We start from the raw sequence: 18095 nt of genomic DNA, 5'->3' as shown, positions 1-18095 counted from the left end.
AAAATTACATCTTTTCTGCTTTGTGCAGTTTTCTTCCACTTTAGGAGCTTTATTCTAACCATGACATGGCATTTTTTAAAAGCATTTAATTATTTACGTTTATTTTATGTGGGTTTTTCTGGAAATGTTAATTTAAAAAAATGTGTTAAAAAATACAATAAAATAGTGGTTATGTAATGTACTTGAAACCATCATAAACAATTTTGAACAAAATCCGAAATAATTTTTTTTAAATGTTTTAAAGAAATAGAACTTTTCAACAGTTTCACTTCAGAAGAGTCTTTAGAATGTAGAATATTTAGAACATTCTTCAGATCAGTCATTTTTCACGACACCACTTTCTGAATTAAACGAAACACGGTCATGTGAGGTTTTTGGATGAATAGGGTCACATTTTACAATAAGGTTCAATATCTTTATGCATCATGATCCAACAATGAACATTTATTTTAAACCATTTATCAATCTAGGTCAATGTTGATTTATAGATATACTATAGTGCTGTTTACATATGATGGTTAATTTTATTATAAAGTTAACTAAGTGTATTAATATAAACAATAATAGATTGCTTGACATATGGGGCAATGTTTTTTGGAAGAAATTTATCTGATCAATAATTTTTTTTTTCACGTATATTTTGACTTTGGAAATGCTTTAAAAAAAAACATTAATATAACAATAATTATTATTAAAATTAACCACATAAGAATATTTTGACTTTGGAAGCACTGGTTTCCAAATATTTTTTTTTTAAAAACTTTATTTAAAAAAATTTAATGGCTAATGCAAAGGACAAAAAAAATAAATGTCAAGGGAAACAGGTTCTAATATACAAATTTAAATAATATTACTAATTGCTCCGATTAATTATGCATTCAAATAATTACAAAAATTGTGCAAAACAAGGATCTGCCCAATATGTTATTATACATATAGTTTCTTTATCCAAGACTTAAAATTTAGAACAACCCATTTTTTTTAATGATGACCTGGACATTTTATAATCAATAAATGTGATCAAGTTTGTAAATAAAGAAAAACAACATGTTGATGCGGGTGTTTCACAAGACAAGAAACAGAGTGGGTTGATAATTATTGTTTTAATAGGAAGCATATGCTGCAGTAATCCACTATCATCCTCATTAAGAACAATCAAAAAATTAAATTAGAAACATCCCCAGTATAAAAACATCCGCTCATGAGACATTCACATCAGAGACGGTTCACAAGCTCTTCTTTTGGAAAATCAACAGTGAGGTCAATGGTCAGTAAGTGATCGAGACCATTTACTGGCTTCCCATCATGCAAGGGGTTTTTATTGAGAGGATGGGCAGCACTACAGTGTCTGCGCTCATGCATGCATGCATATGAGCTTCTTCAAGCCCGTTTGTGCTTCGGCATGTGTGTGATCTGATGCCAAGGCTCGTGTGAATCATCATTCAATGGCTGTGCTGCGTTAGGCTTCGAGCGCAGAGATTATAAAGCTAAATCTGAATACAACACAAAACATCAGAGATAAAATGATGCAACGTTAACAAGTAGCCAGCCCTGATGATGTCAGCTGTAATTTCAAACTATAATTAAAACAAAATAAATTATAAAATACACAAAACAATTTATTTTAATTTATCTATTTTACATTTATTAAATATTATTTTATTTTTTATTACGTTTTTCAACTTAAATATTATTGTTTATATTTAAATTAAATTTAATATAATTATATATATATTTTTTTTTTACTTGTATGATTTTAAAATATACCCGGCCTAGATGAAATCAGCCGTAAAGTTGAAAATGAAACAAAAATAGTTAGTACTTAAAAATAAAATAATATTTTCCTTTCTTAAAAATCATATATAGATAGAAATCTGAAATCATTTCAGAAGTGTTGCAAAATTCTAAAACAAACTTATATCTATGCGTGTGTATATATATATATATATATATATATATATATATAATATTAAATATATATTTTTCAAGCTGACAGCTGTAAAGTTGTTACAGAATGAGCACAAAATCATAAAATTAAAATAACATTTTTAAAACCAGTATGATGTTAACAAGTAGATGGCTTTGAAGATCGTTTTAGAGGCAGCACAAAATTATGAAGACAAACTTAAAAAATAGAATACAATCTTTTTTAGTGCACTGATGAATCATTGCGAATAACAGGTGTATGAAGAAAGCAAATAATACGCTCCCATCCTCTCTAACAGCAATGACAGAACTGCAGGTATTTTGTGTGGATACAAACACTGCATCGTAAAGGTGTGAAATCAGCTGAAATGACTTTACAAAGACACTTAATTGCACAGTGGTTTAGTCTGAAGGACTGAAGCCCTGTTAGTCGGAGATCAGCTGATCATCCAGGAACAGATTTACTTAAAGGGATGGTTCACCTCACGATCCAAACTTACTTCGGAACAAAGAATAGTGCCATAAAAGTCCATGTGACTAATAATAGTGAGCAGATCCTTACCTAATCGTGCACTGAAACAACCCGAGGGTGAATGATTGTTTTTGGGTGAGTTATTCCTGTAATGCATCCATAAAGAGTTTGAGTCCAGCGTATTGCTCTAGAATTATGCATTATTGAAGAAAAGTTACAAAAAAGCAATAACACATTTCTGTTCTTATAATGCTGTCAGACCCGATGTCAGAAGTGCTCTCTCTGCAGCATCGACAGCCAAAAGAATCATAAAAACACTGAAATTAAAGAAACATGAACTAAAACAAAATTAAAAAATAGTTTTATTTCAGGTAGTTGACAAGAAATCCTTTCCAACATAAACTAAAAATGAATTAAAATTAATGAAATCTACATATAAATATAAAAAAACAGACATAACAGAAAATATAAAAATAACATAAAACTATAATATTATATCAATGATACTGAAATAATGGTTTCAGAAATGGTGCAAAATTATAAAAACAAACTTAAAATGAATTAAAAAAAATTATAAAATATTTTGTTACTTGAAATTAAATATTAAAAAAACCTCAAACTTAACAATATATTTTTCAGCTAGATGCTGACATTTTCATTTTTCTCTATTTCATTCAATTTAAGTTGATGTACCAAAATAACTACAACTTACATAAAAAATGAATTAAAACTTGAAAAAAAACAATACAATAAAAAGATTCATTACGAAAACTTCTGTTACTTGAAATAAACTTCAACTGAAAAAAAAAACACAAATATATATATATATATATATATATTATATAATACAAAACAAATTACTTAAAAAAACTTTAAAATGAAAATGAAAAAATGTGACTAATATTATAACTATATTAGCTCAATGATTCTATAACAGCGTCGACCTCAGACGTGTTTTTTGGATCATTTCGCTGCAAAACCACCACTTCTGACATATTAGCCTGTTAAAATATAATAACGTTATTTTTGGATGCCGTGTAGTTACACAAACGAAGGAGAGCCCCATAATGCACGGCGTGTGTTCTGCAGGGGAGGCACAGTGTTATAAAGAGTCATGTTCACATGCTGAAGACGAAGAGACCGAGAGCGACTCGACACACAGAAACCAATCAAAGAAAACACAGATCTGCTTCTGGCTGACACAAGACGCAATGCATTGTGGGTGAGTGCATGTGAAGGCAAATGTTTTTCATCATGAGGAGTCTTGCAGTCATTACATCATCTCAACACGATGGTCTGCAGCATTCACGTCACGTCAGAACGAACAGTGTGTTAGTTTTACACACACACACACACACACATATATAATCACCTAGCTCTAATCTGATTAATGCAACTATATAAAAAAAGAAATTAAGATATTAATATTAACAATATTAACGACATTTTTCTACAAAGCTGCACCAAAACTGTGTGCATTGTGAAAATGCTATACAAATAAATTTGTAATAAATTATTACTAAATAAAAAATATCGAACAAATTAAGAAATATTACTATTGGAATATTTCACTGTAAAATAAAACCGTATTATTTGTGAAAAATAAATAATAATAATAATAGCATGTAATGTTGAATTTGTGCACATTCTGATTGGACGTGAACGCAGCCTTCAGCAGAATCTTGATCTCTGATTGGTCGGGAAACGTTCTATGGACCAATCAGAAACCATGTGACATTAAACCAGCGTTGTGCTAAAGCTTAGTGCTGTCTGTGAAACACAGGCCATAGAGTGCAAAACAAAGTGTGTAGAATTAAATCTAGTCTTCTCAGTCCAGGATGTGTGAACAAGAGCATTTCCAGACAAATCCTACTTCCATATTTCTGAGTGAAAGCAGGATAATTCATGAGAAAAAAAAGAACAAATTTGATGTACTAAAATAACTACAGTTAAACAAAAAATTAATTATACCAAGAAAAATAATTAAAATGACAAATTAATAAAAACTATTATAGAATTTTTTTTTTAATTAAATAAATTGCTAAAACTTTAACTGGAATTAAAATGAAAACAAAATATAAAAATTAAAACTATAATTGTAAATTAATGACACTAAAACTCATTTTTTTTTTACACAAAATTATGAAAAGACAAACTTCATATATGTATATAAATAAAACCATAAAAACATTTGTTACTTGAAAACTATATTGTTACTATAAATTATTAAACATAATTAAATGTTACATTTAAAAACCACTTATCATTTATTTCAGCTATTGGTCAAGGCAACCAATTAATATTTTAGAATATTGTTAATATTTTTATAATTCCATTTTATTGAGATTTAAAAAAAATATTTTCATTTTGTCATTTTGTTTTGCCATTTAAAAAAAATGTCTATATAGTATTCATTAATTTTATTTATAAGTTTTACTTTAATTATTTGGTATCAAGTTAATGAAACTGAAATAAAATGACATAAAAATCATGAAAAACAACACAGATTATGAAAAGATTTGCTAAAATGAAAAAGTGTATGATTTGACTCAAATTCATGATCTGTAATGGAAGTAAACTGGGTCAAGAAATATCTGTCCCTGGAGCACAAAACCAGTTTAAGTCTCAAGATTTGTAAAAAAAAAAAAAAACATCGTATCGTATCGTATCGTTTAAAGATGATTTTCTCAATATTTAGTTTTTTTTGCTCCCTCAGATTCCAGATTTTCAAATAGTTGTATCTCAGACAGATATTGTCCTCCGAACAAACCACACATCAATGAGATATGATTTATTCAGCTCCAGATCATGCATACATCTCAATTTTGAAAAACTGTCCCTTATGACTGGTTTTGAGCTCCAGGGTCACAGATTATTTGTCAGCGGTTTCTGCTCGCGTCCCATCGGACTGTTTTGGTCTGTGCAGATGTGAGTAGTGTGTGTCAGTCTCATCTTGGTTTGCTGGTTTCCTCTGAGTCTCGAGGCTTCAGCTGCCCTCTTCGGCCGAGCGCTGGTCTGACTTCAGCTTGACGAACTCTTTGGCCACCTCGTCGTTGTTGCGCTGCGAGAGGATGCGGAGCACGGTGAGCCCCGTCTCGTCCATGTGGATGCGTTTGCCGAGCGGGAGCCAGCAGGTGGCGCTGCTTCTGGATGTCAGCTCCTTCATCTGAAGCAGAGTCATGCCCACGGTCCGGTCCTCACGAGCAAAACAGTAATCCTTCACACACACCTGCAGCTCGTATCCCTCGGGACCCAGCTCACCGCCCAGCACACTACAGAGAGAAGCACAGAAAACAGACGTGTGACCACTAAACCTGTCACAAGGGACAGTCTTTCAAAACTGAGATGTATGCATCCTCTGAAGCTGAATAAATCATCTCTCCATTGCTGTCTGGTTTGTTATGATCGGACAATATTTGTCTGAGATGCAACTATTTGAAAATCTGGAATCTGAGGGAGCAAAAACATCTAAATATTGAGAAAATCATCTTTAAAGTTGTTCAAATTAATTATTAGCAATGCATATTACTAATCAAACATTAAGATTTGATATATTTATGGCAGGAGATTTACTAAATATCTTCACAGAACATGATCTTTACTTAATATCCTGATGATTTTTGGCATCAAAGAGAAATGTATCATTTTGACGCATACAATGTATCGTTGTCTATTTCTACAAATGTGATACTGGTGATACTTTTGTGCTGCAATGACACAAATATTTAAAAAAAGGTAAATAAACAAAACAAAGTCTAGTTTAACCCGTATACAGTAATCCTGTTCCTCATCTCAGTACCATTTCAGTTGTATGTACCTGCTAGTATAGTATTTATTAATATTTAGAATGTTCTTGTATTTACATTTTTAGTAATTTTTTTATTAGTTTTATAGTGTTTCTTTTTCAGTTTTAGTAAGTTTAGTACTTTAAGCTTAAAAAAAACTTCATTCATTTTAGGTTACGGTGTATATATTTTTTATGTTTTTATAATTAGTTTTTTTTATTTTATATATATATATATATATATATATATATATATATATATATATATATACAGTACAGACCAAAAGTTTGGAAACATTACTATTTTTAATGTTTTTGAAAGAAGTTTCTTCTGCTCATCAAGCCTGCATTTATTTGATCAAAAATACAGAAAAAACAGTAATATTGTGAAATATTATTACAATTTAAAATAATTGTTTTTAAATTTATTATACTTTAAATGATCATTTATTTCTGTGATGCAAAGCTGGATTTTTAGGATCATTATCACATGATCCTTTAGAAATCATTCTAATATGATGATTCATTATCAAAGTTGGAAACAGTTCTGCTGCTTAATATTTGTTCAGAACATGTGATACTTTTTTAGGATACTTGGATGAATAAAAAGTAAAAAGTATAAATATTTTGTAATAACAATATACGCTACTGGTCAGTAATTTGGGGTCAGTAATTGTTTTTCTTTCATTTTTTAAATAAAATCAATACTTTTATTCAGCAAGGATGTGTTTAATTGATAAAAAGTGATAGTAGAGAAAATGTATTGTGAATAAATGCAGTTCTTTTTAATATTTTATTGATCAAATATATGAGACAGCAGAACTGTTTCCAACACTCATAATAAATCAGAATATTAGAATGATTTCTAAAGGATCATGTGATCGACTGATGTTACATGTGACACTGAAGAATGGAGGAATGATGCTGAAAATTCAGCTTTGCATCACAGGAATAAATTATTTTTTTAAGTATTTTCAAATAGAAAACAATTATTTTAAATTGTAATAATATTTCACAATATTACTGTTTTTTCTGTATTTTTGATCAAATAAATGCAGGCTTGATGAGCAGAAGAAACTTCTTTTAAAAAAACATTAAAAATAGTAATGTTTCCAAACTTTTGGTCTGTACTGTATATATATATATATATAGTTTTATTTTTTTCAGTTTTAGTAATTTTAGTACTTTAACTTAAAACATACTGAATATTATAAGTACTCATATTACCTAAAACTAAAACTACTAAAATCATTTTATGTTTATTGTAATAAAGCTGAAATAAAATAAAATATAAATAATACATGTAAGGAAAAGAAATGTACTGAATACTAGTGTTTGAGTTCTTCATCTAATATTTCTATTTGACTGTTTTTCAGTTTTATTTTTTAGCTAAATTAATGAAACTTATTTTATGTAGTTTGTTTTAATTGACAACAACACAGATTTAATTTCTATAAAGTGAATCACTAGGCATTACATTTAAATAAGTAAACAATTTAATAAATAAATGAAAGGTAATTTTTATACAGTTAGGTTATAAAAACATGCCTTCATAAATTAATGGCATCATAAACTCATTTAAAAAATCCATTAGAAGCAGTTAAAATTATAGAGATTAATTATTATTCTGATCAATTATTCAGAAAATGTAAATAAATATGTATTTTTTATGGTTGGGAAAATGCCTTTATAAATAAATAGCAATATAAACCCATTTAAAAATGAATTTTAGATTAATTCATTTATGATTAATTAATAAGATTATTTAATTTCTGATGAATGGAAATACTTGACATAACATTTATATAAAGAAAAAAATATAATACATATTATATATATAAATATATATACATATATATGAATAAATGAATAAATAAATATAAATATATGGCTAGGAAAATGCCTTCATAAATTAACAGCATTATAAACTCATTTTGAAAATCCATAAATAGCAGCAAAAATTATTCAGATAAATTAATTTCTTTATAAAAAAAAGTATATGTATATTATATATTCATATATATATATATATATATTCATGGTTAGAAAAATGTCATCATAAATTATTGACATCATTATCCCTTTTTGAAAATCCATTAGTAGCAGACAAATCAATTACTATTTTTATTTTATTTTAAATTATTTAAAAAAATAAATGTATAATCATTTAACAATTTTTTTATAAAATTTAAATAAATAAATAAAACTAGACAATATAATTTTATAATGCAATTTTATATATATTTAGGAAAAAGGCTTCAAAAATTAACTGCATCATAAACCCATTTTGAAAATCCATTAAGAAGCAGCAAAAATTATTCAGATAAATTCATACCTTAGTCAACTATTTGACATAAAATTTAAATAAATAAATAAAATAAGGGAACTATGCCTCTATAAAATTACAAATCATTGATAAAGGTGGCAAATATTGTCCTTTCATAAAAACAAAACGTAATGTTATGCAGAAGTTCATGCATCTGTTTCTGTTAAAAACCTACAACTGGAAAGATTCGTCGAACTTGGCCGACCAGCTGTTGTTCTTGGATTTGGTGGCAAACTTCCTCTTTTTGTCGCTGAGGTGCGGCCCGATGATGTAAACCTCCACGAAGGGCCGGAATATTCCCTGCGTCTGCCAGCGAAGCTCATTGGCTGCCACAACTGTCAATCAAACACATCATTAACATAATCCTGACCCTGACACAGACAGAACCAGAAACAGAGCAGAAACACAAGCACCTTTAACTGTGATCTTGTGTCCTCCTGTGTTCGGCTCGCTGAAGATCTCCACAGTCATACAAACCTCACCCACCGCGTCATCCACGCCTGAGGCTGAGCAGTTCACAAGGTCAGAGGTCAGAGGTCAGAGGAGAATCAGCGTGCATCAGATGTAAGGTTTCTGAAGGGTTACTGTTCATAAGCTTTCATTTAAAATGGTTAAAGATTGAGGGTTTGTATTGCATTTGAAAGAATTTAAGACATAAATGGTTTGTGTAATTATAAGAGTTCTTATTATTTTTGGTGTAATTTACAATTGTAATAGCAATATATTTCAGTCATTTATTTTTATAGAAATATTAATAATAATAATAATTACACTTTTTGGCAGTAGTACAGTCGCATGTATATGTAAATAATTTAAAAATAATAAAAAAAAAACATTCAAATATATGACAAAATAATGTATACATGACAAAATGATCAGTTGTCATTTTTGTGCAGTTTTGCAGTCGTATATATAAATAATTTTTAATAAACAAAAACAATCAGAGGATATACAAACAAAATCATAAACAAATGACACCCAAAAAAAAAGAAAAGAAAAAAAAAGAAAAATATTTCATGCAGTCCTATATATATATATAATTAATTAATTTAAAATTTTTTTTATATATGACAAAATAATCAACTAAATTATTTGGCAGTCATGCAGTCCTACATATAATTAACTTTAAAATAAATAAAAAAATTCAGAAGGTATATAAACGAAATAATATACACATGACAACAAAAATAAATAAATATGAAAAAAAAAAATGACAAAATAGTGTATGCATGACAAAATAATCACAATAAAAAAATTTGGTAGTCGTGCAGTCCTATATATTAATAATTAAAACAATAACATTCAGGGAAAAAAAAAAAGATAATAAAAACAATCAAAATACATTACAAAATAATCACAATAATAAACATTTGCAGTCATGCAGTCCTTTATATTATTATTAAAGGATATATAACATATATATGTAATTATTATATGCAAATGTTTTGTTAAATTATTGAAACATCAGCTTAAAATGTCAGGGGGACTTCAAGTAAATATTTTACGTCAAAGAGGTTCAGCTGGCAAAAAAAAAAAAAAGTAAATACTATTATTACAAATTATTGTAAATTTTATATATATATATAAAATACTAAATAATAAATAAATAAAATAAAGTCTGAATGTGGTCTAACACAAGTGCTATGAGATGTTGTTCCAGCAGAGGGCAGCAGAATCAAACACACACATCTGACACTAACTGTGTAAAAACATGTCAAAATATAGTCATCTATAACATTCACTCTCACAAACCAGAGATCAATGCTAACAGCTAATTCAGCCATCAAGATGACATCAAATCAGATTCAAATTCCATCAAATTATGGATATGTTTTATCTCTAATGCACCGGTAGTTATAGTATCTGCCGAAGCACCACTGTGAGCGCAGCCACTGCTGTAAAATCATAATAAATGAGTATACATCGGTTTAAGATGCTTCTGGAATCTGTTGCAGCCAATTTCAAGAAGAATTTGAGTTTACTATCTCAAGAACTAGAGCAGCTGGTGATATTGACATGAATATGGAAATGAATATCTGCACACATGAATATAAATGAGGTGCATGAGTGTAAGAGACCTGCAGATACACACCTTTCTCTGGATAGACGTCTTCACTGTGAGTGTATCGCACGCCTTTACCACCCAGAACTACACACAAAAGGAAGTTTTAATGTTTCATTTATATAGCGCCTTTCCCGAGCTCAAGGACAATGAACATTGTACAGCAAGGCAACAAAAATTTAATGTAAAAAAAATTAAAAAATTTAAAAATGTAAAAATTAAAAGTAATTACAAACTAGAAAAATGTATATTTAGTACATTTTAAACAAAACTTTATATAATAACATATTATAACTGATAATATATATTATATATATATATATATATATATATATATATTATTATTCAACTTATTTAAATGTGATATATTTCAATCTATTGTTTATTAATTTATTAATTAAATTAACAAATAATATATACACATAAAATACAATAGAAATTGTCATTTGTGAGTAAAATAAAATATTTTCATTTATTATATTTTATATAAACCTTTATAAAATATAACTGACAATATATATAACATATAATATAACTATATAAAAAAAAAATCTAACATTTTTTTTTTTGCAAAATAGAAAATATATATAAATTCACTGTTAACAAAAAGTGTAAACCATGACCAACATTCAGTTATTAAGATTATGGAATTTCAATGTTTTAGTCATCTATAATTACTAAACATCCACTTATAAGTTCTGTAGCTAAAAAGTTTAATATTGAGCAGATTTGTACTTGAAGATGCAAAAACAACCAGAACAGAGAAGAAAAGAAACCAAAGAGATTAACGCTAGTGAGCTAGACGCTCTAATACGCTCCTCGCTCTGACTGAAGCACTGCATGTGTGTTTCACAGATCAGACATCAGATCCCAGAATGCATTGCGCAGACAGAGCGTACCCTGAGTGTGCTGCGACTGGATGAACTTCCGGATGAGTTTATCTGTGGCCTGCGTGTAGAGAGACAGAGCATAGCGCAGAGACTGAAGATCAGGACTCTTCTCCAGAAACGTCTTCTTCAGACCCACACCACCAGCGTGGAAGTATTGCTGTCAGACACACACACACACACACACACACACACACACACACACACACACACACACACACACACACACACACACACACACACAGACAGAGACACACACACACACACACACACACACACACACACACAGACAGAGACACACACACACACACAGACAGAGACACACACACACACACACACACACACACACAGACACACACACACAGGCAGAGACACACACACACAGGCAGAGACACACACACACACACACACACACACACACACACACAGACAGAGACACACACACAGACACACACACACACACACACACACACACACAGACAGAGACACACACACACACACACACACACACACACAGACAGAGACACACACACAGACACACACACACACACACACACACACACACACACAGACAGAGACACACACACACACACACACACACAGACATAGACACACACACACACACACACACACACAGACAGAGACACACACACACACACACACACACACACACACACACACACAGACAGAGATACACACACACACACACACACACACACACACACAGACAGAGACACACACACACACACAGACAGAGACACACACACACACAGACAGAGACACACACACACACACACAGACAGAGACACACACACACACACACACACAGACAGAGACACACACACACAGACAGAGACACACACACACACACACACACACACACAGACAGAGACACACACACACACACACACACACAGACAGAGACACACACACACACACACACACACACAGACAGAGACACACACACACACACACACACACACACAGACAGAGACACACACACACACACACACACAGACAGAGACACACACACACACACACACAGACAGAGACACACACACACACACACACACACACACAGACAGAGAGACACACACACACACACACACACACAGACAGAGACACACAGACAGAGACACACACACACACACACAGACAGAGACACACACACACACACACACACACACACACACACACACACAGACAGAGACACACACACACACACAGACAGAGACACACACACACACACACACACACACAGACAGAGACACACACACACAGACAGAGAGACACACACACACACACACACACACAGACAGAGACACACACACACACACACACACACACACACACACAGACAGAGACACACACACACACACACACACACACACACACAGACAGAGACACACACATAGAGACACACACACACACACACACACACACACAGGCAGAGACACACACACACACACACACACACACACACACACACAGACAGACACAGAGACACACACACAGACACACACACACACACACACACACACACACAGACACACACAGACACACACACAGACACACACACACACACACACACACACACACAGACACACAGAGAGACACACAGAGACACACACACACACACAGACACACACATACACACACACACACAGACACAGACACACACACACACACACACACACACAGACACACACACACACACACACACACACACACACACAGACACACACACACACACACACAGACAGACAGACACACACACACACACACACACACACACACAGACAGACACACACACAGACACACACACACACACACACAGACAGACAGACACACACACACACACACACACACACACACAGACAGACACACACACACACACACACACACACACACACACAAAATAAGGTTACCTCGCCTACCACCTAAAATAATCAAGGTAAGACAATTTAAAAATATGAATAATGATGCATTTATTCAAGATTTGTTATGTATTAATTGGAACAGGATGGAATTAATTCCTTATGTTGATGATGCCCGGTATTTCTTTTATAATGAGGTATTAAAAGTTATAGATAAACATGCTCCATTGGCATCAGTCAAAGTGAAGGGTAGGCATCTACCATGGATTGCTGGTGATTTAATATATTTATTTAAGCAAAGGGATAAGGCTTGGGAAAAATACCATTTAATAAAAGATCTGGCAGATTGGATTGAATACAAGCGATTAAGAAATGTATGTACTGTTAAAACAAGAAATGCCAAATCTGACTATTATAAAAATTCACTATTAAATGATTTTACAAATCCAAAACATTCTTGGAAAAAACTTAATTGCCTGTTGAATAAATCTAATAAGAATTCCCTTGTAAAACTAAGAATAAATAATAATATTATAAGTGATCCAACTTCTGTGGCTGACGCCTTTAATCAGCACTTTTCTTCTGTTTGTAATTTACGTCCACCTGATTTTTGTTACTCCAACTCCGTAAATAGTAATGTAGCAAACAGTTCTTTCTCATTTACCACAATTCTTCCTACTGAGGTACAGCAGGCAATCTCTGAAATTAAATCTGGAAGTGGTGTTGGTATAGATGGTCTGGAGATAAAGTTTATTAAGATTGCCTCTCATGTTCTGGCATTTCCATTATGTGATCTATTTAATTTATCTATGTCTTCTTGTAAAGTCATGTGGAAGTGTGCTAGAGTAACACCTTTATACAAAAGTGGAGATCCTCTTGATCCTAACAATTATAGACCAATCTCAATTATTAATAATGTAGTAAAAGTATTTGAAAAAATTATGTTCAAGAGATTGTTTAAATACATTAATGAGTTTTCTATTTTTTCTCCAAACCAATCAGGCTTAAGGCCCAATTACTCCACCACTACTGTTCTTACAAAACTTGCTCGATCTTCTTTGGACAATAATATGTCCACTGGAGCAATATTTATAGATCTTACTAAAGCGTTTGATCTGGTTGATCATTATATTCTTCTTGATGAATTATATAACATCGGTCTCTCTGAACAGTCCAGTTTATGGTTTAACTCATATCTTCACTACAGATGTCAGTGTGTAATTTCCAATGGGTCTCTCTCTCAGTGCATGATAATGGAAAAGGGTGTTCCACAAGGTTCTTGTTTAGGCCCTCTTTTATTTTCTATTTTTATTAATGACCTCCCACAAATGTGCTCTGACAGTCAAATTCTCTTGTATGCTGATGATACAGTTATTTACTCTTCAAAACATGATATTAATTTGATTCAATCCTCACTGCAACTTGATTTTAATACAGAGTTGGGACAGGTTGGGGTGGTTGGTTGTGAGGAAGAGCCTTATGTGTAAGTGTGTAAGTGATTGGTGGTATCTTGAGGACCCCCTCGAAAATGAGATGTTTTCATCTCAATGGGTTATCCTCCAATAAAATGAAATGAAAAAATTAAATGAAATGAAAAAATATTTAAAAAGTCTGAATCTGATCGTTCATGTGCACTTGTACCTTAATAGTGTCCAGTGCAAGCTCGATGACTGCACACTGTTTAGGGCTCAGTGCTTTGGCCTCCTCTCGCACCATGTGCTCCTGTAAGACACGAAAAAACCATCTGCTTTTACACCGCAGTCATGAAAGTGAAGTGAAGAGAAGAGATCATGAACGCACCTTCAGTTTGGAGAGCTGACCCAACTCTTTAGCAGCATTAAAGATGAGCTGTGTGCCCTACAGACACACACACACACACACACACCTGTCTTAGTTACTGATGCACACACAGACAACGACTCATGGGAACCAATATGCTAAGACCAATTAGATATGTTCTGGAATAATGTATGGCATTGCAAAGCATTTTTATTAGCATGCATTATTTTATTAAAAAATTTGTGACACAAAGACCAACACTTTTCTCAGTGTTAGTGAAAAGAGAAAAGCCTCATTTGATTAGTCGGAGAGTTTATGAAAAGCTGAGAATAATTAAATCATAATAAATGTTAAAATAAAAACAAATCGAAATAAAACACTTACAAAAAAAATATTACAAGTTTTTCTGCATATCATGTGACCACCGTTTATTAAAAGCTAATAATTAATTAAATGCAAAATGTTTTAAATTAAAATATTACAGTTGTAAAATACAAGCAAATCAAAACACTTACTAAAAAAGATTAAATATTTTATCTGTTCACCTGTCCATTGTGAGCTCATTAAAAGCTAATAATTAAATTACAAAAATGCTAAATTAGAATAAATATTTAAATGACAAATAACACTTAAATAAATAAATAAATTCAATATTAAAATGTAATTATATTTATCATAATTTAATATATTATTTATTATGGTAAAACTAAATATTTATTATATAATAATTTATACAGAGTTAATTTTAAATTATCCAGACACAAGACTTCCATTGACTTACAATAGAAAAGAGAAAAGACCGGTCTAACAGTATGACATTAAAAAGTTGATAACAAAATAAATTACTGATTAATATAAGCACTGAAGCATTTATTTAAAAAAAATTCTGATTCGTTGCATTGACACTTTAGTATAATTTACATACTATTATCGTTTCAATTAATATTTGACAAAGGAATAAGCCACATACACCACATACAAATATTTGGTAAAACATTCATTTTCTAATTTGAAGATTTTGTTATAAAATTTATTATAATATCCAAATATGATATTTTATTTTCCAACGATTAGTGTATAAATCATAAATTAAATAAACTTCAATTTACATTATAATAAACACATCGATACATTTTCATATTAATAAATGCATTTAAATAAAAAATATATGCATTTGTCCAGCATAATGGATTAATTTCAATATAAAAAAAATAATAATAAAAATAAATAAAATTCTAATGAGGACATAGAATTTATCCACATTATAATATTATTTTTATTTTATTTATATTATTTGTTAATTATTAAATTAATTAGATTTATTAACCCTATATATATATATATATATATGAATGTAAATCTGCATAAAACATTTTACAAATATCTAAACTACCCATCTAGTTGATATTTACTACTGGTTAAGCCATGGACAATAAAAAAGAAATATCATGGTAGTTAAATGCACTGCACAATATACCGTGGTTTTCCCATCATAGCAGTGTCTGTACAAAGCATGGCTTCCATGTGATGTTATTGTGATGCTGCAGTAGTGTGAGTGTGTGTGAACACACACCGTTTGGTCGGTCAGCGGTGGCAGGATGATGGTTTTCTCCATGGTGTTCATCACCAGCTTCCACAGCTCCTTCAGCACTCGCTTCAGAACCGTCTTCTCACAGATCTTAGCGAACAGAGTCAGACTGAGAGAAGAAGAAACCTCATTATCATTCACACACAAACTAAGGCACAGTGGTTCTCATTTACATTTAGCTCATTAAAAAACTACAACTAAAATAAATAATATAAATAAAGACGCCCATTTAATATTAATTAACATGAGACATTTACTGTTACTTTGTATTCTGAGTAAGCCTTTGTGCAAATTTTAACCATGACACTGTAAATAAAATAAATGTTTCTGCTGATGATTTGATTTAGTAAATAAATCACATAATCTTGCGTCTATGTAAATTGATATTGATATTGTGACCAGTATTGCTTAATTTATCATTACGTAATATAAATAGTTTTTCAAGTGAACAAATAATCAGACATTTGTTAATTCATGTAAAAAAAATAAATAAATAATGAATTTTTTTTTTAATTGCATGCACATTTTTTTTATTTCATTAATTATTTCATTATTTAACTTTTTATTTCTAATGGTTAATGCATGTTTAATATGTAAGTAAACATAAAATAAAGTTTTTTTATGCAACTTTTGAAATGACTTTTTATTCATTTATTTTTAGAATGGATAATTCATATTTAAATGCAGCTAAAAAAAATAACATGAACATTTGTAATGCAACTTTTCAAATTGCATGTTCATTTTTTTATTTAATTTTGTTTTTATTTAACTTTTATTTCAAATGGTTAATGCATGTTTAATATGTAGGTAAAGATGAAAGAAAAACTTTTTTATTTTTTATTTTAATGCAACTTTTAAAATTGCATGTACATTTTTAAAAACTTTTTTTTTTTTTTTTTCAATTTACATTTATTAACAATTGTTAAGTCATGTTTGAAATGTAGGCAAATACAATTAAATAAAATAAAAAAAATTATAAAATAAAAAAATGCTTCTATTCATTGGTTAATTCGTGTACAAATAAAAAAAGATTTATGAAACTTTTAATATTGCATGTAAATTTTTTTATTCAACTTTTTATTTCAAATATTTATTGCATGTTTAATACGCAGGTAAACATAAAAGAAAAACGTTTTTTTATTTTAATGCAACTTTTAAAACTGCATGTAAATCTTTTTTATTTAATTTTGTATTTTTATTGAACTTTTTATTTCAAATGGTTAATGCATGTTTAATATGTAGGTAAACATGAAATAAAAAACTTTTTTTATTTTAATGCAACTTTTAAAATTGCATGTTAACTTTTTATTTAATTTAACCTTTTTTTTTTCTTTTCTTTTTTTACATTTTTTAATAATTGTTAAGTCATGTTTAAAATGTAGGCAAATACAATT

The 18095-nt window shown here is 30.5% G+C and overlaps 1 protein-coding gene and 1 long non-coding RNA gene across 2 annotated transcripts in view; both read right to left on the bottom strand.

Moving 5' to 3' along the window:
• Positions 1–1980: 1980 nt before the first annotated feature.
• On the bottom strand, positions 1981–2785 carry LOC132154092 (uncharacterized). Its single transcript, XR_009437059.1, has 2 exons — positions 2264–2785; positions 1981–2214 (listed from the first exon to the last, which is right to left on the bottom strand). It is a non-coding gene; the product is annotated as an uncharacterized LOC132154092 (long non-coding RNA).
• Positions 2786–5366: 2581 nt separating this feature from the next.
• Positions 5367–18095, bottom strand: part of LOC132154424 (protein unc-13 homolog A-like) — a 76058-nt gene continuing 63329 nt past the window's right edge. Inside the window, exons 34-41 of the mRNA XM_059562967.1 lie at positions 16687–16810; positions 15135–15191; positions 14976–15056; positions 11470–11617; positions 10601–10657; positions 8922–9014; positions 8684–8843; positions 5367–5670 (exon numbers count right to left, since the gene is read on the bottom strand). Of these exons, the coding sequence (XP_059418950.1) occupies positions 5385–5670; positions 8684–8843; positions 8922–9014; positions 10601–10657; positions 11470–11617; positions 14976–15056; positions 15135–15191; positions 16687–16810 (1006 nt within the window). The 3' untranslated portion in view covers positions 5367–5384. The remainder of the gene's footprint in view (positions 5671–8683; positions 8844–8921; positions 9015–10600; positions 10658–11469; positions 11618–14975; positions 15057–15134; positions 15192–16686; positions 16811–18095) is intronic.

This window comes from Carassius carassius, chromosome 12, assembly GCF_963082965.1.
Source record: "Carassius carassius chromosome 12, fCarCar2.1, whole genome shotgun sequence".
Lineage (NCBI taxonomy): Eukaryota > Metazoa > Chordata > Actinopteri > Cypriniformes > Cyprinidae > Carassius > Carassius carassius.
The sequence above is the reverse complement of the archived record's forward strand: the minus strand, read 5'-3'. Positions and strand labels throughout refer to the sequence as shown.